The following is a 24531-nucleotide window of genomic DNA, read 5'->3' as shown; positions in this document are numbered from 1 at the left end:
GTATTATGGGATTAGTCCGACAAAAGAGAGACATGCAACCAGTCGAAGTGCCGACTGAATACCAAAAACAAAATATGTTGACGACAGTACAGACTAAAGTAACAAGCAAAACGCTAACAGCTGGTGGACCAATTGGTGGGTCACTCCAGCACCTAAAGTGGCCCCCTTGAACTTTGTCACCTTTTGCCACATTTCAGACTTCAAACATCAAGATATAAAACTGTGTTTCTTGTGAAGCGTCAACAATAAGTGGGACACAATGATGAAGTGGAACACACTTTATTGGATATTTTAAACTTTTTTAAAAAATAAAAAAACGAAAAAGTGGGTGTGCAAAATGATTCAGCCCCTTTACTTTCTGTGCAGCAAACTCTGTCCAGAAGTTCAGTGAAGATCTTGAATGATTCAATGTTGATCTAAATTACTAATGATGATGAATGTAATCCACCTGTGTGTCATCAAGATTCTGTATAAATGCACCTGCAGTGTGATAGTCTCAGAGGTCTGTTTAAAGCACTGAGAACACACCATGCAGGTCCGAGATACGGTTGTGTAAAAGATTAAAGCTGAATTTGGATACAAAAATATTTCCTAAGCTTTAAACGTCCCAAGGAGCACTGTGCAAGCAATAATATTGAAATAGACAGAGTATCAGACCTCTGCAAATATACCAAGATCAGGCCATCCCCCTAACCTTTCAGCTCATACAAGGAGAAAACTGATCAGAGATGCAGCCTAGAGGCCCGTTATCACTCTGGATGAACTGCAGAGGTCTACAGCTGAGGTGGGAGAATCTGTCCATAGGACAACAATCAGTCGTACACTCCACGAATCTGGCCTTTATGGAAGAGTGGCAAGAAAGAAGCTATTTCTTAAAGATATCCATAAAAAGTGTCGTTTAAAGTTTGCCACAAGGCACCTGGGAGACACAACAAACATGTGGAAGAAGGTGCTCTGGTCAGATGAGACCTAAGTCGAACTTTTTGGCAAAAATGCAAAATGTTATGTTTGGCGTAAAAGCAGCACAGCTCATCACCCTCGACACCATCCATCCCCACAGTCAAACATGGTGGTGGCACCATCATGGTTTGAGCCTGCTTTTCTTCAGCAGGGACAGGGAAGATGGTTAAAATTGATGGGAAGATGGATGGAGCCAAATACAGGACCATTCTGAAAGAAAACCTGGCGGAGTCCGCAAAAGATCTGAGACTGGGGATGGAAATTTGTCTTCCAACAAGACAATGATCCAAAACATAAACCAAAAGCTACAATTGAATGATTCACCTAAAAAACATATCAAGGTGTTAGAATGGCCAAGTCAAAGTCAAGACCTCAATCCAATTGAGAATCTGTGGAAAGAACTACAGCTGTCTACAGCTGAGGTGGGAGAATCTGTCCATAGGACAACAATCAGTCGTATACTGCACAAATCAGGCCTTTATGGAAGAGTGGCAAGAAATAAGGTATTTCTTAAAGATATCCATAAAAAGTGTTGTTTAAAGTTTGCCACAAGCCACCTGGGAGACCCACCAAACATGTGGAAGAAGGTGCTCTGGTCAGATGAGACCAAAATCGAACTTTTTGGCAACAATGCAAGACGTTATGTTTGGTGTAAAAGCAGCACAGCTCATCACCCTCAAGACACCATCCCCACAGTCAAACATGGTGGTGGCACCATCATGGTTTGGGCCTGCCTTTCTTAAGCAGGGACAGGGAAGATGGTTAAAATTGATGGGGAGATGGATGGAGCCAAATACAGGACCATTCTGGAAGAAAACCTGACGGAGTCCGCAAAAGACCTGAGACTGGGACGGAGATTTGTCTTCCAACAAGACAATAATCCAAAACATAAAGCAAAAGCTACAATGGAATGATTCACCCAAAAAAACATATCAAGGTGTTAGAATGGCCAAGTCAAAGTCCAGACCTTGAGAATCTGTGTGTTACGAGGCGTGGTGGAGTGAAAGGGGTGACCAGACCAGAACGGAGGCAGGAAGGGAGAACTCAATTGCGCAATGATCCAAAAGTTTTATTTAACAAAATAAAAGTTGTCCAAAACTCTGGGACATGACGACACAGTTGATTCTTCCAACTCAACTAAACAGGACAAGGCATAACAGAACGGACAATGTTTTAAACTAAAACAGGACAAGGCATAACAGACCGGGAGTGTGTATATGTATAATGAGCCAGCACCTGCAAACCCCACAATCCAGCCTTAAATAGCAGACCAGCAATCAGCTGATCTGCTTCAGCTTGAGTTCGGGGGCGCGGCAGACTGGTCGCCATGGCGACCGTGACAGAGCCCCCCCCTTTAAGGGACAGCTCCTGAGGTCCCCAAAAAAAAGAAAAAAAAATACTACCTCACGCCCCGGAATGGTTCGACGCTTGGCAGGGTTGGGGGGGTCCGGCAGGCAAACTGGACGGGCTAACACAAGGACAGACGGAATCGGCGAACACAGAGGACAGACGGAATCAGAACCGGCGAACACAGAGGACAGACGGAATCAGAACCGGCAAACGCAGAGGACAGACGGAATCAGAACCGGCAAACACAGAGGACAGACGGAATCAGAACCGGCAAACACAGAGGACAGACGGAATCAGAACCGGCAAACACAGAGGACAGACGGAATCAGAACCGGCAAAACAGGCGAGTCAGAATCAGAACCGGCAAAACAGGCGAGTCAGAATCGGAACCGGCAAAACAGGCGAGTCAGAATCGGAACCGGCAAAACAGGCGAGTCAGAATCGGAACCGGCAAAACAGGAGCAGCAGAGTCGGACTGGCAGGCAGCAGAGTCGGACTGGCAGGCAGCAGAGTCGGACTGGCAGGCAGCGGAGTCGGACTGGCAGGCAGCGGAGTCGGACTGGCAGGCAGCGGAGTCGGACTGGCAGGCAGCGGAGTCGGACTGGCAGGCAGCGGAGTCGGAGTCGGCCCGGCGAGCAGCGGAGTCGGAGTCGGCCCGGCAGGCAGTGGAGTCAGAGTCGGAGTCGGCCCGACGGGCAGCGGAGTCGGAGTCGGAGTCGGCCCGAGGGGCAGCGGAGTCGGAGTCGGACTGGGACGCAGGGGAGACGGAATAGCAGGCAATCGGCACGGGAGTCGGGCAGGCAGGCATGAGAGTCAAACAGGCAGGCGTCAATTCTTCCCGGGACCCCATTCGAGGCACAGCAATGGCCACGACGGGCGGGGCCGTGGTTCGAACGGGCAGGGAAGGTTACCTCTGCTTGCCAAACGGCGTCCTCCAGCTCTCCCCAAATCGCGCAGGGATCGTTCGCTGAGTTCAAATTTTGGCTGGCTCATTCTGTCACGAGGCGGAGTGGAGTGGAAGGAGTGATCGGACCAGAACGGAGGCAGGAGGCAGGAAGGGAGAACTCAATTGCGTAACGATCCAAAAGTTTTATTTAACAAAATAAAAGTTGTCCAAAACTCTGGGACATGACGACACAAACAGTTGATTCTTCCAACTCAACTAAACAGGACAAGGCATAACAGAACGGACAATGTTTTAAACTAAAACAGGACAAGGCATAACAGACCGGGAGTGTGTATATGTATAATGAGCCAGCACCCGCAAACCCCACAATCCAGCCTTAAATAGCAGACCAGCAATCAGCTGATCTGCTTCAGCTTGAGTTCGGGGGCGCGGCAGACTGGTCGCCATGGCGACCGTGACACTGTGGAAATAACTGAAACTACTGTTCACAAATGCTTTCCATCCAACCTCACTGAGCTCGAGCTGTTTTGCAAGGAGGAATGGGCAAAACTATCAGTTTGTCGATGTGCAAAACTGATAGAGACATACCCCAAGCGACTTGCAGCTGTAATCGCACCAAAAAGGTGGCGCTAAAAAGTATTAGTTCAATGGAGCTGAATCATTTTGCACACCCACTTTTTGTTTTTTTTTATTTGTTAAAAAAGTTTAAAATATCCACAAAGTGTGTTCCACTTCATGATTGTGTCCCACTTGTTTTTGATTCTTCACAAGAAATTACAGTTTTATATCTTGATGTCTGAAGTCTGAAATGTGGCAAAAGGTCACACACAATGTTCAAGGGGGCCATATAGTTTCGTAAGCCACTATAGCTAATACGCACACACCACTTGTTGCATTCATAATAAGGCTTAGATAAAGCTTTTAAAAAAGTTGCGGCTCCAGACAAATATGTTGGTTTTTGTCTAATGTTTTGGGTTGCCGATCCACTGCAATAGACGAACCTGCGTGGCGCGGTGGTGATTTTCATGTGAGTCATCCTGGACAATGAGGACAAGTGGTCGTAGGTGGTGTGAAGGATGCGCACGGCGATATTTTTCATAGCCAGTTGCTTGGTCAGCTCAAATCGCATTCCCGTCTCAAAGGTTAAATTTTTAAACCTAAGATTTGACACATTTCGATTAATTCTGAGCACCCACCTAGGTGCGCATTATCATTCATTACGCTCAGTACCTTGACTTCCTCATGAGGTTGGCCCACAGACACAGCGTGATGTTATCGCCTTTCACCACTGTCTGCATATTACCTGTTTCTGTGTCAATGCTGTTGCTGGCCCCCTGGACGCACAACCAAGACATTTAATTAGGTAAGGAACCACCAACAGAGCCACAGTAGAGAGAATATTGGAACACAACATCACAGTGTGGTATGCTGGGAGCGCAGAAGCAAATCAAGTCAAGTCATGTTTATTAGTATACCCCTAATCACAAAATAAAGCAAAAGACTGCACATGCCACAATTACACAAGACAGAAGAACCCTACAAAGAATAATCAACACAACCCAGAAAATCACTGAATGTTCTCTGCCCAGTCTTGGGCACTCGAGTTAGCATAGAAGAGCCTACGACATTGTCAAGGACTCCTCTCACCCCGGCCACCACCCCTTTGATCTAGCAGATCCCTTAAAACAGGGACTAACAGATTGAGAAACAGAGAAAAGAGGACACGCAATTGTGAAGAGAGTATATAAAATATATATAAAATGTAAATTAAACAGTTCATGTCATGGGAACCTGTCGTGGGTTCAAATCCAGCTCCAGACTTCCTGTGCGGAGTTTGTATGTTCTCCCCGTGCTTGCGTGGGTTTCCTCCGGGCACTCCGGTTTCCTCCCACATTCCAAAAACATGTATTTCAGGTGGATTGGCCGGTCCAAATTGTCCCTAGGTGTGAATGAGCGAATGAGTTGTCTGTCCCTGTGTGCCCTGTGATTGGCTGGCAACCAGTTCAGGGTGTCCCCTGCCCACTGCCCGGAGATGGCTGGGATGGGCTCCAGCCCCCCCGCGACCCTAATGAGGATAAGCGGTACGGCTAATGAGATGAGATGAGATGTAAATTAATATTTAATTTCTGTATTCTTATTTTGCATGTCTTTGAACTATTTTGATTGCACTATTTTCTGATGCAGTTAGAACTAAGGCAAGGCTAGAAGCACTACCTTGTAAGTATTGCCTATCTATCCAAACATTCTTTTTACTTGTATTTTTCTTTTTAATATTTTGCTACATGATTATCCTGGAGTGTCACGTCTAATTTCGTTGTAAACCGTGTTTACTACATTGCTATCAATGACAATAAAGATAATCCTGACAATTCTGATTGAGAGTGACTTCTTGGTTACTGTTGAGTAGTGGGAAACTCCACCAGTTTGTTATGGATTTCAGAAATAACAATTGTTAGTACTATGTTATGATTTTGTTAAGCACGAGCCTGGATAAATATGGCAGACCAAGGTCTCCGGGTTTGGAGTCTGGTCAAACCAGATTCTCGAGGCTGCAAAAGTCTGCTATTCTGGCTGTCTCCGTCGGTAGGCTGAGGCGAGTCCCTTTGAGATCAGCCTCCTAAGGAAAGAAGGACTTCGTTTCCATTCAATGAACAGCAACATCGATCATTTAAAGCTAAAAACACAATATGTTTTAAAGTATTGATTGCTCAATGATAAATGCTAGATACGATATGAGGCTATTTCGAAATATTTAGTGTGGCAAACCGTGACCGCAATTTGCTGGCTGAATAGGAAACAACCAAATGACATTCTGAACCAAACATAACTCAAAGAAACATTTTTTATAGGTCCCCTAGGACAAGGACTTACAGGGTGAGATACAGCTTCATCCCCAGAGCCATCACAGCCCAAAACAAGCACACAACACTCGAAAAATATTTGCCTGATGTATCGAAAGAAAATTTTCATTTTACATCATTGTATTTCACATGTATAATACTGTATTTCTGCTGAACGTCATTGCGCTATTTTATTGCGCTATTTACTGATGCACTTCCACTTCAGGCTAGTCTACAAGAACAACTTGGTAAAAAGCGCCTATCCTAATGAACTTTTGTATCTTATTTTTAAAACATTTTTTAAATAAAATGTTTATCCTGGAGTGACTGGTCTAGGTGTGAAAAGTATGCACTACAGTTTTATCATTTAAATTGAACACAATTGTATTCTTTGTCAAAACCAAAGTGGATCTTCAATGCCAAAAATTGAGATTTTGTAGCATTTTTATTTTCAATGTAAAAAATCATATTGTTCTTTACTACGCCTTTGCTACGCATTTACTGTTTATTCATTTGGTTTTTTTTCCAATAACTTAGCAGCATACATGCATAACCTCAAAGGAGTAAGTACAAAACTCCCATCTCATTTTGTGTCTCTTGGTGAATGAAGTGTTATCAAAATGTGTTATGTTTGGAATTTCGGAAAACAAACGAGAAATCGTCCCACTTTTTGGGAACCTCTTGTAACCTTTTTTTTTTAATTGTTAATGTGGGTAAGTCATAAAGAGTTTCCTCATTTCACCTTTAGTATCTCCATGCTGACTTTGAGAATTTTGTTGTAGACAGTTTCTTGCAGATGAAAGAGCGTTTCCTGGTATTTTGGGATGCATTTTGCATCGGTCACTTCCCTGAGCAGCATCTCCAGTTCATCAATCAACTGCCAGGCGTACAATAGTGTAAACACATATTATCATGATTTTTTTTTTTTAAGCTACCTACCTGTAACGCGACATTACACTGTTTGAACACAGCGTTGATGTTGCACCCTGGGTCATCCTTCCACAAGCTGATGAATGTGTTGATGTCCTGCTGCACTGCAGGGTCTGGTATCTCACTGCATTGCATGTATTTTTTCCACTGTACAAATCAGCAATTAAACAAAAATCAAGTCATTAATTTCAAGAACGTTTTTTTTTTTTAAATAATTGTTTTTTTTACCTTAGCCATTTGTGTGGCATCATTTTTATGTTTCATCACAGCCAAATAATTCCTTTCCAGAAGGTTGCGTAATTCCCCTACCTCAGCTTCCCTGCGTAAGCTGTCCTTTAAGGGAAAATAACAACTAAGAAGTTATTCAGCAGAAAAAAAGAAAGAAAAATGAAACAGGATACCTTTGCCTCAAGCATATCCAAGATTTCCTGCTTTCTTTCCCTTTCCAACCTTTCTTGTTCTTCCCTCTCGGCTTGAATCCGGGCTTCCTCTGTGCACCAAAAAAAGCCTTTTACACGTGGACAGTAAATATACTGTAAATGTAGATATATTTAAGGAACCTTCTTCTCGCAACCTTCGCTGCTCCTCTTCAAGCTTCAGCTTCGCCTTTTGAGCTTTGGTCAATTTGGGACCCTTTTTACCCTATAAGTAAGTAAAAACAACACTATAAATGCAAGGAGGTGGCTCAACTATTTTTTTTCGTGACAAGAGAATACATTCAGTTTAAGTAAAGGGACAACTCAAGACAAGTATGGAATTACCTTTTTCTTGGGAGGCTTCCATTCAACCACAGGATAAAGCACCAGAGTTTTTTTTAAAGAGGAGGGATCACAAACCATGCAAATTAAGATGAGAATTAAATATTAAAACTTACAATACATAGATGAATGACTTGTTTGGGTTATTAAACTCACCATGACGACTCACTGGGTGCCTTTTTAATGGTTACTGAAAGTCAACTATATCCTGACTCAAAAATATAGGTTGAAGTTAGATTGTGCAATATGTTACAACATTTAGTCTGTTTTTTTCACTTCGTTTTTCATTAATGTACTCCTCACGTTCGAGTGCTGTCAGATATCCATGACAACCACCACGCAACACTAGTTGTAACCCAGAATTGATGTCACGGGTATGTCGTCGAAAGAAAGACGCAAAGGGGTTTCTTTCTTATACATTTCGTTATTAAGTAATACAAAAATATATATATAATATATATATATATATATATATATATATAGAATTCATTGCATGGTATTTTATTACTAATTTACATAGAATAACACATCAAACAATACTTTAAACTTAAATACATATTTGGTATTCTAATCAAATCATAAAACGAGTACTAATTTCATATTTCAAAATAAGCATGGTATTCAAGAGCAAACGAATGTTTATGTCGAGAAATTTATTAAAAGTGTTTATGCGGCAAACAAATGATTACGGCAACGCCATGTTATGATTCACGACATTGGGAAAGAAATACGGCAGGCTGCAAGCCAGTCTCTACTTCAAAAACAAAGCAGATTCCTTCATATTTTTCTCTTAATTTGGCGGTATACAGCTGCAAACTAGTACACTGCAAAGGTGGGTATATGTTCAAAAATAATTAATCATTGTTTGATGGTAACATAGATTCAATATCGTTTGCAATTGCTTGTTATTGACATTTCAATGTCAATATAAAGTGCAAGCAAGCTAAGCTAATCAAAATGAGCTTTTCAGTCCTTCTTTGTTCTACCTTTTTCTTGAAATTATTTTTTGATATCGATTTCTTCCTTTTTGAACTAGGTGTGTCGCCCCACTTCTCACATGGCCAACCCACTACGAGGTGAAGTTATTAACCTTTATAAGACTGTAAGTGGACATTTGGCGTCATGCATTTTAAACCTTTTTCTGCAATATAAAGAAACAAACTGCCTTTTTTGTTTTGCAGTTTATCACAGTTGCGTAACCATTGTCTTTTGTCTCAATTTTATTCCCCTCACGTTCCAAAGCTGCTGTACCTTGGACGGGATTATCCGGAGGGATCTGCGTTTTTCCGAGAGCGCCTCAAGTCTGCTTTTATGAAAAATAAAGATGTAACTGACCCTCAGCACATCAAGAAACTTGTGGGACGAGGAGAGTTTGTCATCAAAGAGTTGGAGGCGCTCTACTTTCTTAAGAAATACAGAGCCATGAAAAAGAGGTACTATGACCCGGAAACATAAAGGGATGTAGGGCTGGACTAGAGGTAATATCAGGGCTTAGAAACCTGATCCGGACCCAATTAATTAACTTGATTGACAAGACCATGCCTGCAGCAAAAAGTTTTATATTGATTTTGCCGGACCAGCCCCCAAAAAACTGAAATCTTATATTTTCTTGTGAGGACACGGGATGTTTACGTTTCAGCACTTTTCTTTATGTACATTCAATGATCTGGAACTTTCTTAGTTTCCCTTAATTCCGTTGCATTTTGGGCAGTAAAAAACTCAAGGGTAAAATAATATACAAAGTTTGATAAACATGATTAATTCATTCCAATAACAAAACAACGCTGGGATGCAGAACAAGAGCCCAGTCAACTGGAACGAGAGGGAGAGAGAGATCTTGTCTAATTACGCAGAAAAATTCCGTAGCCCACTAGACTTTAAATAGATTTGTGCAGCTAAATTAAATGAGACAAGACATGTTAAATTGTTATTTCTATAGTCTGAAAATCTAAAGAAATGATCAAAGAGGTGGACTAACTACATAATAAAGAATAACATCCTTTTTTTTTAAAATGTTTTGCATCGACACACACACACACAAACAACCTGCTTTAAGAAGTATTGAATTTGAAAAAAATCGAACTAAGAACGGGCCTGTAAAGAGTACTTTTCCTTGTGAAATAAGGGGAAATAATTATAGCCTCAGACAATAATTAAAATGGCAATTAAGAAATTAGGATATTGTTTACTTTATTTAGGTCATTATGCGGTAACAGAATTGCATCTCCTGAGACAGTTTTAGCGACGTTCTCTGCTGATCCGGGGTGCGTCCCGCTGCTGCTGGTGGCAGGTATGCACAACACGGATCTTGCCAATTTGGCAAGCTTTTGGTATATGTCACAGTTCATTCTCCACCAGGCAAGCAAACCTCGTTCACCATCTGTGGCATGCTTTTGTCTGGAACAGGAGTGCACAAACGCCCGCTGAAGATTATTGGGTTGGATGTGCTTTTTTAACTTCTCATTCAAGAGACAAATTAGATTCAGTGTCTTATATTTGTCCCCTACCAGTTCTTGCTGTGCTTCATAGAACACCTGATCAAAAAATCCAACAGATGTGGTGCAATATTGTCCACATGCTCCTCCTGTCCGCGTGACTGCAACTTTTTGCAAAGCTCGTGATATCTGTTGCACACAGACTTGAGTGTCAGTTAAACTGTGCTGAATCACGGTTTTTGACGGTTTTGCTGCCAATGCATACTTAAGCAAGAGGGGCAAAAAGACATTGAATAACAACAACGAATGGAATAAAAAAAGGCAGCTGCCTGCAATTCAGCAACACAAAATTGGTGGATACAAAACAGCTACAGAAGAGCCATGAGCTTAACAAAAACGGTGCGAGATAAATCTAGGTCGGTTTAGGTTTCGGGTTTAAGATCTTACCTCTAGGCTGGACTAAATCAGGAATTGTTCTTAATCAAGCAGTGTTTTATTTTCCGGGACACAGCCCAAAAAAAACATGTTATGCTCCTATTGTGTAAAGTAGTTTTAAGATTCATGTGGAAGCAGCCATAATTACATTGTGAATTGATTTCTACATATAGCCAATGATTCTTCATAAGTATGATATTCTATGTACTCAAGGGGAATTTTGTGAAAAAGAATATAAATGTATTTTCAGATTCAGATCTACTTTATTGTCATTCTAGTACACGTGTATACAGAACGAAATGTCGATACATCTGACCCGCACAGTTTCCTTGAATGTACAGATATAAATAAAATGTTGTATTGAGTTGTAGTATTGAGTGCTAATAATATACTAAATAATTATGGCTATGTATAGTATTTTACAGTAGCGCAAATAGTGCAAGAGGAGTAGCCAACCAGATGTGCAAAATGGGCAGTCAGGTAATAGAGCGGAAATTGCCTTCCACAAAGCTGAGGTGAACCATGGTCCAACCCTCATGCACGAGCCACCTCAGAATTCGAGCACACAGTATGTCCCTCTAACGGACGTTATTAGTATGTTGGAGAAAGTTCTGATACATGTTACCTCAAACCAGTTTCAAGAGAGAAGGCGAGCTCCAACCAGGCGACCTGGAGACAGAATGAATGGTTTCACTGCCAAGCCATGTATCATTTGCAAAGAAGTCGAACACAGTGCTCTCTCTCATTGCCGAGACAAAAACCTTTGTTTTCACTGCCATGCCCCAGGGCATTCTCGACGTGATTGTCCAGTGACGAAAGTTGTCCCACTGCCTCAGGGAAACTAACTGATCTCCGCTTAGGGGAGAACAGTGCAGATCAACTGAGTATACCTCCCACCACTAATGTGATGCCTGACATGCAAGATAATAAATCAATTTATGAGTTGTATAGCAACACGATACCTCCATCGAAGAAGCTGATCTTTCAGGGGTTTCAGAGAATAGCGGAGACTGACGAACTGTTTTACACACCTGTACTTGTGCAAGAAGGCCCCACTTTCAGAGCACTGTTAGACAGCGGGTCGATGGCTTGTACAGTAAGTGAGGACACTGCTAAGTCCCTCCTGCAGCAATTCCCTGATATGATGAGTTACACGGCCGATAATTATGTCATTGTAGGCTGCGGTGGACACCAAGTTTCTCCCAGAGACATGTACGACATTCAGGTCACAGTTTACGGATGCCAAATGATCATACCATTAATGGTTGTGCCAGGCCAGACAGAACAGATGATCCTTGGCAGCAATGCCATCAAATATATTTTGACTCAATTGAAAAGTACTGATGGCTATTGGAGATTAGTTTCCACTCCTGACAACGGTCTGTCCGATAACCACAGTCAATTCCTGTCAATGCTTTCTAACACAGAGAGATGGAGAGGTGATTGCATTCCAGACAAGGTAGGGACAGTAAAAATCAAGAGTTGCGTGACGCTGAATCCACGGACCGAGTACGTTATTTGGGGCAAGTTACCTGAGATGGCCGGGACGTCAGCGGGCAGCACAGTGGTCGTTGAGCCAACCCAATCGAAGGCTGGACCCAGACAAGTCCTTGTCGGGCGAGTTGTTACTCCACTCTGGGGAGATGGATGGGTGCCTGTTAAAGTCTTTAATCCCACGGACAGAGTTGTGGTGCTGAGAAGAAACAGAAAAATTGCAGATGTGTCTCCTTGTATCGCAGCGGAAGACCTGCCCAGTGCAGAGGAGGTCAAGTGCAACGTGCAGAGTGTACAGAGCAAAGAGGTCCAACCCAGGTCAGAAGAGGACATGATGCGTACATTGGAAGCTCTGGGTCTGCAAGACATTGACCTGAAGTCATGCGAGGTTTCGCTGCAGTGTAAAGACAAGCTCCTTCATATCATCGAACAATTCGAGTCAATCTTTTCTCGCCATAAGATGGACTGTGGAGAGGCCAAAGAGTTTGTACATCGTATCCACCTTGTTGATGATAAGCCGTTCCGTCTACCCTACAGACGTATACCACCAAGTCAGTATGAAAAACTGAGGACGACTCTCAACGAGATGGAAGAGAAAGGAATTATTCAGAAGTCGGCTAGCGACTATGCATCTGCGCTTGTGTTAGAGGGAGACGGGGGCACGAGGCTCAACCATTCACACGCAAAATTGTACCCCTTTTTATACTCATTATTGTTTTTATTCCTATTTTCTCATATACATTAAAAAAGGATGATGTTGGTTAAAATTCAGACTAAAGAAAAACATGTTGAATTCATTGTAAACGTTAAAAATCCACTATACGATCTCTTGTTAAAAGTATCTTGTTAAAATGTAAAGATGTAAAAATGTATTGTGATATTCTAAAATGTATTTTCTGTAAAGTGAAAAGAAAGCTCTTTGATATGCTTTGTTGTTAGTCTTATCAGAGAGAACTACAAAGAGATCAAAGAGATCAGACCCAGCAGAAAAAGCTAATGTTGTGACTCATACATCGTATCCACCTTGTTGATGATAAGCCGTTCCGTCTACCCTACAGACGTATACCACCAAGTCAGTATGAAAAACTGAGGACGACTCTGAACGAGATGGAAGAGAAAGGAATTATTCAGAAGTCGACTAGCGACTATGCATCTGCGCTTGTTCTCATATGAAAGCGGAATGGAGAACTAAGGGTATGTACTGATTTCAGGAGGCTTAATGCGAGAACCATAAAGGATGCCTACCCACTACCGCATCAAGCTGATGCTTTGGCCGCACTTGGGGGAAATGCCTTTTTCTCCACGATGGACCTGACGTCAGGCTACTACAATGTCCCCTTGCACCCTTATGACAAAAAGTACACGGCATTCTCATCACCCTTCGGGCTTCACGAGTACAACCGGCTCCCTCAGGGACTTTGCAACAGCCCAGCAACATTTATGAGGATGATGATGTCGATATTCGGTGATCAGAATTTCATGAGCCTATTATGTTACCTCGACGATCTGATGGTGTTTGCCCCCACAGAGGAAGTTGCACTCCAACGCCTGCAGATGGTGTTTACTCGCCTCAAGGAACACAACCTCAAGCTCGCACCCAAAAAGTGTTTTTTCCTCAGACGGACTGTGAAATTTCTTGGGCATGTCATCAGTGAGGATGGAATTCGGACTGACCCCGAGAAGGTGAGAGCGATAAATGACGTACAAGTCGCTGACCTAATGGAGTCTGATGGCAAGACGCCATGCCCTAGTAAAATCAGATCTTTTCTAGGCATGGTGATGTATTACCAAAGCTTCATTGAAGCATGTTCTGCGAAGGCAAAACCTCTGTTCAGGCTCACATCTGAATCTGGTGCCCAGCATAAGTGCAAGAAAGGCCGCAAACTAGTGAGGAAAGGTCAAGTGAAGCTGACGCCTGCTGATTGGTCTGATGCATGCCAGAACGCATTTGAAACACTGAAGCACAACCTCGTGACAGGTGTCACTCTGGCCCACCCAGATTTTGATGCGCCATTTATTCTGGCTGTCGACGCATCCTTCGATGGGATTGGAGCAGTCCTGTCACAGCTGCCACCTGATGGAAAAGTGGCCAGACCAGTCGCCTTTGCAAGTAAAACGCTCTCTCGCTCCCAGCTCAACTATCCTGCACACCGGCTCGAATTTCTTGCCTTGAAATGGGCGGTATGTGATAAATTCAGCCATTGGTTGAAAGGAAGACACTTCACCACGTGGACCGACAATAATCCGTTAACATACATTTTGACCAAACCAAGACTTGACGCGTGTGAACAGCGGTGGGTAGCGAAGCTAGCTGCATACAATTTTGACCTGAAGTACATTCCTGGCCCAAAGAACATCGTAGCTGACGCTCTAAGCCGTGAGCCATTTGTACGGTCATGTGTGGGTCATCGCCTTGTTAACGAGCCCTATACCTCGCTCTTGGACCAAGTCAACGGGGTGAACAACAGTACTGTGCAAGAGGTGTTCAGAGTATCCAACAATTGTCACGCTGTTGTAGACGAGAGTGCTGGGACATCAGATGAGTCAGTAAAAAGGGCAATTCCATCAGGCTCCAATGGTTCTGTGACATCAGAAGAAGTTGCTGCTGTCCTCAGTGCTCAGTCCACTGGTGGCGTGGGTCAAGTGATGGGAACGGATGCCAACTTCAATCTTCTGCAGAAGGGAGATCAGTCAACGGCACTCCCACAGAGTCAGCTTGTTGGTTTACAAGAACAGGACAACACAATAAGCAGAACCATGTACTTTGTGCATAGACACAAGAGACCTACCAGACGTGAGAGAGCTGTCGAGTCGCCTAGTGTGATGAAACTACTGAAGCATTGGAGCAGACTCACCATACAGAATGGCATGCTCTACAAAATAAGGAAAGATCCTCACATGGCCAAGAAAATCTTCCAGTTTGTGGTGCCTGATTGATGAGGTTTTTATTATTACAGTTTCTGCAAATGGATGAGTCACAACATTAGCTTTTTCTGCTGGGTATGATCTCTTTGATCTCTTTGTAGTTCTCTCTGGTAAGACTAACAACAAAGCATATCAAAGAGCTTTCTTTTCACTTTACAGAAAATACATTTTAGAATATCACAATACATTTTTACATCTTTACATTTTAACAAGATACTTTTAACAAGAGATCGTATAGTGGATTTTTAACGTTTACAATGAATTCAACATGTTTTTCTTTTGTCTGAATTTTAACCAACATCATCCTTTTTTAATGTATATGAGAAAATAAGAATAAAAACAATAATGAGTATAAAAATGGGTACAATTTACCTGCAAATGGATGAGTCACAACATTAGCTTTTTCTGTTGGGTATGATCTCTTTGATCTCTACAAGGGGAATTGATATTTAGTAAAACAGAAACAAAACGAAAATAAACCTAAACAGCTTGACAATATCAATCACATTACTATGCATGGTGAGAGATTTGTCAGCTGGGGTTATAATGTTTAAAATTAACTTCTTTTGTGGAGCACCAAAAGATGTCTTACCTTTGTAGTTCTCTCTGGTAAGACTAACAACAAACCCCGCCTCCTGGTCACATGTTAGAAGCCAAAACCAAACCCCACCCCATACCAGCAGATGGCACTGTTGGACTCAGCATTGCAGGACATTTACCAAAAACTATACACATATTTCAGCAGGAATTTCAATAAAACAAAAGTTATTATTACACCCGTTACATACACCCCCCTGAAATTCTGCTAAATATGGGAGTGCTACACTAAACAGAAAAAAAAAATCACATGCCAAAAAGGCAAATACTGATGAAAAAGAGGACACGAAAACTGGTACAGTATTACAAGGAACAGACTGAAGTGCATGTCAGTTCTAAAACTCTCCCAAAAAGGAGTGTGAAAAGAAAGGAGGCGATCAAACTCCTAACTAAGCACAGACTCAAAGATGCCTGTTACATCTCTGAAATATCAAACATTGTTCCTGTAGTTGTAAGTGCTCACATAGGCACAATTCTTGTTTCTTACTCAAGCTTTATTACTCAAACTGAAAGTGCATCTCTAATGAACTTAAACTAGGAACTAGCAGATATTGCGGACAGAAAATTGTCACCTACCAACTGGTCATTCATCTGAATGAGGGGATTTGGCGACCATCACATGCAGGCATCAGCTGTGTGTGATAAGTGATCGTAAAGTGCTAAAGGCACCACCAGGAAAAGCTATCTTCTTGAAATGGTCATTCGGGCTTCCGTAATTGTAAGATGGCGGCCAAACGATTGAGTTTCTACAAAGAGAGTTTTAAGTTGTGTAGTATTATTTTATACTTTTAATTCATGTTTATGAGATGGTTCATGTTTTTCTGCGTATTAATTGAATCAATGGTGTTTTATTTTAATGTAGTACTTTTACACCACAAGCAGTCGCTACATTATACACACTTGGACTTAGAGCAGTGTTCGGTAACTTTTTTTGAGAGACACATCATATATTTTAAGGCAGAATTCAACAAACCGCCAAACCCGCTCATCAGACAAGAGCTAATTCTTCAACACATTTTATTTCACTGTGTGACATGCTATGATTTGATCAAATCTGTGAAGTAATAATGGAGCTTGCGTCCCATATCAATAATATACCACTTAGAATTTGTTTCCCTCAGCTGCTCAAGAGTCTTGACCCCCATTTTGACCATCATTTTTGTCCTAAAAATTGTTTAAAAAAAAAAGTACAAGCAAATTCATTTTGTAAAAATGTTACAAAATACTGCAAACAAGAAGGATATCGTCATATTTACCTTTGGCGCAGAGTGTACAGTTAAGTGAGCTTCCATTTAAAGGATTTCTGAGAGACCTACTGCCAAAACTGGGTATGTTGGTTGTGCAACATCCATTGCAGCCTCGTCATCCTGGAAGAGGGATTACCTCATGCGCTGTCCCTTCTTAAGGTTTCTTCATTTTCCTCATGTTGAGGTTTTTGAGTTTTTCCTTGCCCTCATGTAGGTTTGAGATTAGGGGATGGTGTAATAATTGTGGTTTGCAATAATCTGTGGTTTGTGCAGCCCTTACAGACTCTTTTAAGGGCTATACAAATAAACAAGACTTGACTAGTTGAAAATGTGCCCTCTATATACTGAACTGAACCATTATTTTCTTGGTGTTGCCTAAGCTTTACATATACTAAAGTTAGTACTGAATCCCCTGACTTTGGGACACTACAGAGGAATGTGCTGTGGTCAAATTTTATCATCAAGCCAAACGTTCTCATGAAAAGAGCTATATATGGCTCTTGAGCCATAGGTTGCTGAACCTGGCTTACCGGATTTTGTTTGGATCAGGCAAACTATACACAAGAGAATTCTTACCATCTCCCTGAGTGATTTGAAAATGCAAAAAAAAAAAAGTTTTGTCTCTTTTTCTGAAAGTAAGTCTTGATTCAATTTTTTGATGACATCCTCCTGAAATCAGTTACTTTATTAAACTGTGAGAAGGTGGGTCAAAATGTTCATACCTGTGACAAGCCCAGCAAGATGGTTAAGATGGTCCCAATTGGACTACAGTAAAGGTAGGACAGGAGTACCAGCTATTCACCAGTAGGTTCCTTGCAGAGAGATAACACAAAACTCAAAAACAAAACCAAATGCTTTTCAGGTATAATTTACCCGGTCCATGTACCTGTCATAATAGTACTGCGTTGGAGAGGTAGAAATGTTTATCATATAAAGAGGCGCTGCCATGTAGGTCCTGTTCAAGCTGTAAGTATTGTTACAACCCTCGGTGGTGAGGGCCAATGGGTTACTTAAAAGGGTAGACTGGGGAATACATCTGCGCTGATGCCCACCCAAGGTGACACAGTGAGGCCCGACACTAAACCTGAAAAGGCTCCCTGAAACTGAGTTTATTGGATACTTTTCTCCAATGTGTTACAATAAATGAAACGATCTGAAAAACCGTAGGTCACGGAGACTTTACCAGGGGTGGGCAGTGCCCGCCCAAAGAAAACTACATGTATTGGTGAGGGCAGTCTAAAAAAAAGACAAAAAAATAATGAAACATTTAAAGAAAGAAATAAAGCAGTTAAAAGGCTGGGGGGAACAAAAGGATAAAAGAGAAAGTAAGAAAAGTAAGAAAAATAGAAAATAGAAGAAAACAAGCAGGAAAAAGATGAAAAGGCAGTAAAAAAAAGGATTATAAAGGTAAGAAAAAAAGAAAAACAAGAAGGAAAATGGGAAACAAAAAGCAGGAACAAAGTAAAAAGCTCGAGGGGAAAAGAAACAAATCAAATTTTTTTTTGTTCTGTCGTGAACTCTTAACGCATTTAAACTTTATATTAAGCAACTTGAAACAACAGGTCAATTAAAAAAAATACTTTTCAGTTCAACAACAAATAAAATACAAAATATTAAAAACAAAACAATACATTCAAAAAAGTTAATCATGAAAAAGTTGTGCTCCTCCATGCAGTTGATCTGCCCCCACTGACAACGGCCCTGGTAGGCTAACTTATTTGCAGAATAAATATCCATCCATCCATGCATTATCTTATCCGCTTATCCGAGGTCAGGTCACGGGGGCATCAGCCTTAAAAGGGAAGCCCAGACATCCCTATCCCCAGCCACCTCCTCCAATCCCGAGGCGTTCCCAAGTCAGCCGAGAGACATAGTCTCTCCAACGTGTCCTGGGTCGCCCCCGGGGCCTCCTGCCGGTGGTACATGCCCGGAACACCTCCCGAGGGAGGCGTCCAGGAGGCATCCTTATCAGATGCCCGAGCCACCTCAACTGGCTCCTCTCAATGCGGAGGAGCAGTGGCTCCACACAGAGTCCCTCCCAGATGACTGAGCTTCTCACCTTATATTCAAGACACCCTGCGGAGGAAACTCATTTCGGCCACTTGTATCCGGGATCGTGTTCTTTCGGTCATGACCCAAAGTTCATGACCATAGGTGAGGGTAGAAACGTAGATCGACCGGTAGATCGAGAGCTTTGCCTTTCGGCTCAGCTCCCTCTTCTCCACGACGGACCAGTACAGGATCCAAATGACGAGAGACGCTGCACTGACCCGTCTGTCGATATCCCGTTCCATCCTAACCTCACTCGTGAACAAGACCCCAAGATACTTTAACTCCTCCACTTGGGGCAAGATCTCTTCCCCAACCCGGAGGGAGCATGCCACCCTTTTCCGACTGAATACCATGGTCTCGGACTTGGAGGTGGTGATCCTCATCACGGCCGCTTCACATTCGGCTGCGAATCGCTCCAGCGAGAGATGAAGATCACGGCCTGAGGAAGCCAACAGAACCACGTCATCTGCAAAAAGCAGTGACGCAATGCTGAGTTCCCCAAACCCTGAGACCCTGCAGAGTGTGTAGAGCTAGTCCAGTGTTCCACGGCCAGGACGAAAACCACACTGTTCCTCCTGAATCCGAGATTCGACCTTCTGGCGGACCCTCCTCTCCAGTACCCGCAGACCACGTTGAGCACGCCACCACCCCGGTCGCAATTTCACCGAGCGCATTTCGGCAATTTTATGTGTCTGCAGTGTGCCAACATCCGGCCCATGCGTGGACTGTGTGCAACCGGCCAACTTTCGTTCCATTCCTTCTCCCGTGATGTGACATATGCGCTGGATAAACTCTCGTCTCCCACCAGACCGACACTGTACAAATAACGGGGTTAGCTCATACCCAGTGTTTATCCCACATTTTATTATTCGTATTTAGCAAAGAGCAGGAGGGTCCCGTTGCCACTCATCCGGCGCCGACCCTTCCCACCCCGCCGTCCGGCCATCAGCTGTTTTTGATACTGGGCTAGAATGGCCCAGCACCGGGACACCCCCCAGCCACATAACAGTATGTCGGCTCCAGCTGGTGGCAACCTACTACCTCGTCGTGCCCGTGGGAGTGTAGCTGTGTTGTGCTTGTCAGGCCCACCGCCGCCGCCCCATGCCTCAGCCTCACCCGGTTCATCAGGAGAGCCGAAACTAACGAGCCGTCAACGTTTTGGCCCGCCCGTGCACCCCCTAAGCACTACTACATCGTGCGTGAGGGTCCCCCACCTACATTCTGTGGGCCACGCACATTAATTGATTTTGTGCGAATTAACGTCGCAAAGCGGTAATAAAGGACTGCCTGGTGCGTGAGGGTCCCCCTGTGGGCCCACCACGGTTATTAAGTTTAGTGCTAGTCTATTTTGGAGCACCATAATACGGAGGGCTAAAATTTTGTTATTTTGTTGTCGTTCTATTTCAAAAGAGGCGTTGACAAAACTTTGGAATATATAGTCTAATGTTTCTATACCTAACATGTTTTTTCTACTCCCAATGGAGATGAAATAGAAAGGAAAACCTTTGATCCCACTGAATGATGCTTGAATTCCTTGGGCACATCGGTCCTATTATTATTATTATTATATCATGTTCTATAAATTAGGCGGGCATTAATTGCTGTTTGGTACGGCTATGTGTTGTACGTGTCTCCTGAAAGTGTTTCTTGACGTTTAAAAGCACAATTTTTGAGCCATCTTTTTGAATGAGTGGACACACAAACACAATAAAAGTTTATAGGATAGGTGACATACACACACAAACGTAATTTGGTAAATCAGCTTGGCTATTCAATAGCCTAAATTTTTGCTTTAAGTTAAGTGACAATGTAGAAATTATCTTAGCTTAATCATTTTTTATCCATTTATATACTAATCAGCGCAACGCCTCATGCATTAAAAATGACTACTGATTTGGCTTTTATAATTCGTTTTGCTTGACTATTTAATGTAAACGTATTTTACATCTTTCCTTTTGTACTTGATGATTTAATCGTATTTTAAATCCGATCGTTCGAGATTGATACAATTTTCCCCTTTTCATTTTTTTTCCTTCCGGAAAAAGTATGTTCAATGAATATTTGATCTTTTTCTGTAATCTGCCATTATCTTGAATTAACCCATCCAAAATCACTCAATTCGGTTTTTCCTAACCTTCTAGTGCTAGTCTATTTTGGAGTACCATAATATGGAGGGCTGAAATTTCCTTATTTTGTAGTCGTTCTATTTCAAAGGAGGCGTTGACAAAGCTTTGGAATCTATAATCTGTTTCTAAACGTAACATATTTTTCGCTACACCCAGTGGAGATAAAATAGAAATGATAACCTTTGATCCCACTGAATGATGCTTGAATTCCTTGGGTACATCAGTTCCATATACTGAATCATGTTCTATAAATTTGGTGATAAAGATAAACGTATAGAATATAGTATAAAAGGCTTATGACAGCTGCATTGAAAACCGCTCAGGAGGAGCTGTAGCTTGAGAGTATGAAACTTACAAAAGGAGGGATATGTATGGGGAAATTATCCTCGAAGTGTGCCTTTTATACTATACAGTGGAACCTCGGTTTTCGAACGCCTCTCAGTTCGAACAAATCAGTGTCCGACCAAAAATTTCGAGAAATTCTTGCTTCGCTGTTCGGTCAAAAAATCGGAGTTCGAACGCCGGTAATGCGTGAGTGCGTACGCTAGGGTGCGATGCTGAGCGGCGTACGGGTGTTTTAGCCCTTATTATGCTTCCGAAGAAAGTCAGTGCGAGTAGCAAAGTGGTGCGTACAACTATTGCATTTAAGAAAGAAATAATAGCCAAATATGAAGGTGTGCGAGCGCCTTCTGCTGACCGCCACAAAGGCAAGAAATCCTATTCATAAGATCCGTGTTGGAACGGATTAAAACGATTTACATTATTTTTAATGGGAAAAATTATTTTGGTGATCGAATAAATCGGTTTTTGAACAGGGTTCTGGAACGGACTATGGTCGAGAACCGAGGTTCCACTTTATTCTATATTTTATACGTTTATATATCTTTACACTTTTGTATATCTTTGTGTGTTTATGTATTTCTGTATTGTACTCAAAACCAGTTAAGCTTTCATGCTGTTTTCAAGAGCAAGCACCCTTAAGGTCAGGACAATAAGGTTCCCAAGCCAAAAGGCTACAATTGAGACACTCACTGTTAGACTCCTATCTGTTATTAAACAGGTGCATGGGGACATTCTGTTTTGGCAGAGTTTCACTCCCAAATTCCAAGCTGTCTATTGTTCATTTATTATACTAGCACGCTATCTAGCGACCAACATTATACACTACATTTCTTGTCTGAACCAATCAGAAACCTTATTGTGTTCTCCAACCAGAATCCACAAGCCTGTATAAAAAAGAGGCGCACACTTCAATCTGCGGAAGTATTTAATTTCAATTCAAGAACGCAACATAGCCTTTGTATTTATGTGATTGCTTTACTTTAATAAACGAGTTAAAATAATAAGGTACGAATTACTTTGCATCAATACTGTTAAAAGTTAAAGTTTCAAACAGATTTAACTCTTGAGTTTAAGTCCTATAAGGTTTTAACATTTCCTAAATTGCAATCTGACTCCAAGACACTTCACGTGTCTAGTCCAAACTCTTACAGTTGGAGCATGCTCTAAAGTCAGGGAAATTATTGAGCCGAGCGCCACATACCAGCTCAGTAGCCTAGATGGTAAGGCGCCCGCTTTAGGACTGTGTGTATGTGTGATACATCGCCGGTTTCCGGGTTCGAGGGTTAGCTTCACCGTTAACTGGATAGGTAGCCTGTAGGTTTGAGTACTAGTCTCATACCAACGAAATTCGAAGGCATGGACCTCATTTCATAGCCGGTAACCGAAAAGGAAACGGCAGTCTATGATATTACTAGAGGAATTAGCCTCGTAAATCATAGAGAGAGAAGACAGGCTTAAAGTGGTTCGCTATTGTGAATATATTAAATCTCTGCAGTCGGTAGAGTCCCCGATTTGAAATCGTTTTAAAATGAAAAGATAACAAAATATATTAAATAATCTACATGGCTTCAAGGTGCACCGTCTAAAACTATCTAAATTAAGGGAATTTTTGTGGGTGCTCTGTCTGTACATGTTTGTTCAATAGTGTGAAATGTCTGTTTGATCTGTCCTATATTCTCTTTCTTCTTGTCTAATGTTTGTCTTGCGCTGGCTTTTAACCGGCCCACGTAACTGAAAAGGAAAAAAAAAGGAAAGAATCGAAGCAAAATCGCCGCAAACGGGAGAGTGCGCCTCAACTTAAAAAAAGAAAAAAAAAGGAAAAAGCGACGCGAATGCAGTGCACATTGAAACGAGAGAAACCTTTTTTTTAAGAGTAAAACTGTTTAAAATGTGTTGTTTTTGGGTGGAACCGAGAGCACATCTTTTTTTGTTTTTTCAATTGGAAAACGATAAATTCAGTGTAAAGTTTAGAAAACTTATGTTTGAGTTATTTTAGATGCGTTAAATGAAGTTAATGCCAGAATAACACTTGGAAAGGATACAATAATAAAAATAAAGATAAAATATTCCGGTTTTCAGTTCAATATTGGAAAATTTAGGACTGTAAAGATGAGGGAAAATCCAATTGAGTGAATTGGAAGAGATTGATTTGAGAGAAAAGCATTTTTGTACAAAATTATTGAAAAAGAGCGAATAATAATTTATTTTGAGTGGAATACAAATGAAAAGAATGACTCGTAGATCAATACACGTTATTTTCACATTAAATAGGTGAAGCTAAAATAGTACATTTAATTGGTTTGAAGAAAAAAAGCTAAAATTAAGTGAGATGGTTATACGTCAATTTCCCATTAAACTGGTAAGCTGCTAAAAAGCTAGTGTTAGAGGGTGCAGAAGGAAAAAATGTTATGTTGAGAATGAATTGTTGGCAAAGCAGGTAGGAAGGTTACAAATGCAGAAAGATGAGAGTTAGTAGAAGAATGTAAAAGGGAAAAGTTACTTAAATAAAATAATTCGCTGGAAATTGGGTATGGAAAACTTGCGAAAAAAGTGAAAAACAACACATTATGTGATGTTTTTGGAGTTACTCATGGTCTTGAAAAGCACGGTATAAATGCAAACCATTTATAATAGATTAGAATATACCTTTGCTGACATAGTTACAAAATGGGTTAACATATTGTGACTGACAATTAAATTTGGCATGACAATCCATCTTCAAAGTGAGGTAAAGGAACAGAGAAGATAAGGTTATAGTTATAATTGATACAATATTTACACAAAAATATTTGCATGTAAGATGTTACATACAGTTGAGATTTGTGTAATATGTTTGGTGAAAAATAGTCATCGTAGTGAGAAAAAAGTTGTCAGCATTGTGCAAAACGTGACAGTATTTTTATAGATAAGCTATAAAAATAAAAGAGAATTATTGAAAGGATGAATATCTAATTGAAGGCAAATGAACATAGACATAACATATTGTTTTGCTTTAGAACAAGAAATAAGATGGCAAAGTATTACAATAATATAAATTCGACTACAAAAATACTATAGTAATACTATACAAACACTACACTATTTCGTTGCCACAATAAGAAATATCATAGACTACAGAAATATTATTAGGGAA

General features: G+C 41.5%; 2 protein-coding genes across 2 annotated transcripts in view; one reads left to right on the top strand and one right to left on the bottom strand.

The window, feature by feature from the left end:
- The window catches only part of dnai7 (dynein axonemal intermediate chain 7), a 51494-nt gene extending 43429 nt beyond the window's left edge, over positions 1–8065 (bottom strand). Inside the window, exons 1-9 of the mRNA XM_088346829.1 lie at positions 7902–8065; positions 7749–7763; positions 7548–7629; positions 7389–7477; positions 7216–7320; positions 6997–7134; positions 6800–6934; positions 4448–4551; positions 4219–4374 (exon numbers count right to left, since the gene is read on the bottom strand). Coding sequence (XP_088202955.1) covers positions 4219–4374; positions 4448–4551; positions 6800–6934; positions 6997–7134; positions 7216–7320; positions 7389–7477; positions 7548–7629; positions 7749–7763; positions 7902–7904 — 827 coding nt within the window. The 5' untranslated portion in view covers positions 7905–8065. The remainder of the gene's footprint in view (positions 1–4218; positions 4375–4447; positions 4552–6799; positions 6935–6996; positions 7135–7215; positions 7321–7388; positions 7478–7547; positions 7630–7748; positions 7764–7901) is intronic.
- A 371-nt stretch (positions 8066–8436) lies between these two features.
- lyrm5a (LYR motif containing 5a) lies at positions 8437–10979 on the top strand. Its single transcript, XM_088348191.1, has 3 exons — positions 8437–8577; positions 8782–8847; positions 8988–10979. The coding sequence occupies exons 2-3, from the start codon at positions 8803–8805 to the stop codon at positions 9198–9200; spliced, it is 258 nt and encodes an 85-aa protein (XP_088204317.1). The 5' UTR covers positions 8437–8577; positions 8782–8802; the 3' UTR covers positions 9201–10979.
- The last annotated feature ends 13552 nt before the right edge of the window (positions 10980–24531 follow it).

The sequence above is a fragment of the Urocampus carinirostris genome, chromosome 11 (genome assembly GCF_059441175.1).
Source record: "Urocampus carinirostris isolate Australia breed hairy pipefish chromosome 11, RoL_Ucar_1.0, whole genome shotgun sequence".
Taxonomy (NCBI): domain Eukaryota; kingdom Metazoa; phylum Chordata; class Actinopteri; order Syngnathiformes; family Syngnathidae; genus Urocampus; species Urocampus carinirostris.
The sequence above is the reverse complement of the archived record's forward strand: the minus strand, read 5'-3'. Positions and strand labels throughout refer to the sequence as shown.

Excerpts from the sequence above, each read along its gene's own strand:
- lyrm5a (XM_088348191.1), top strand. The coding sequence starts at position 8,803 with ATGGCCAACCCACTACGAGGTGAAGTTATTAACCTTTATAAGACT. Across the intron at positions 8,848-8,987 it reads TTATTAACCTTTATAAGACT|CTGCTGTACCTTGGACGGGA; the intron begins GTAAGTGGACAT and ends CACGTTCCAAAG.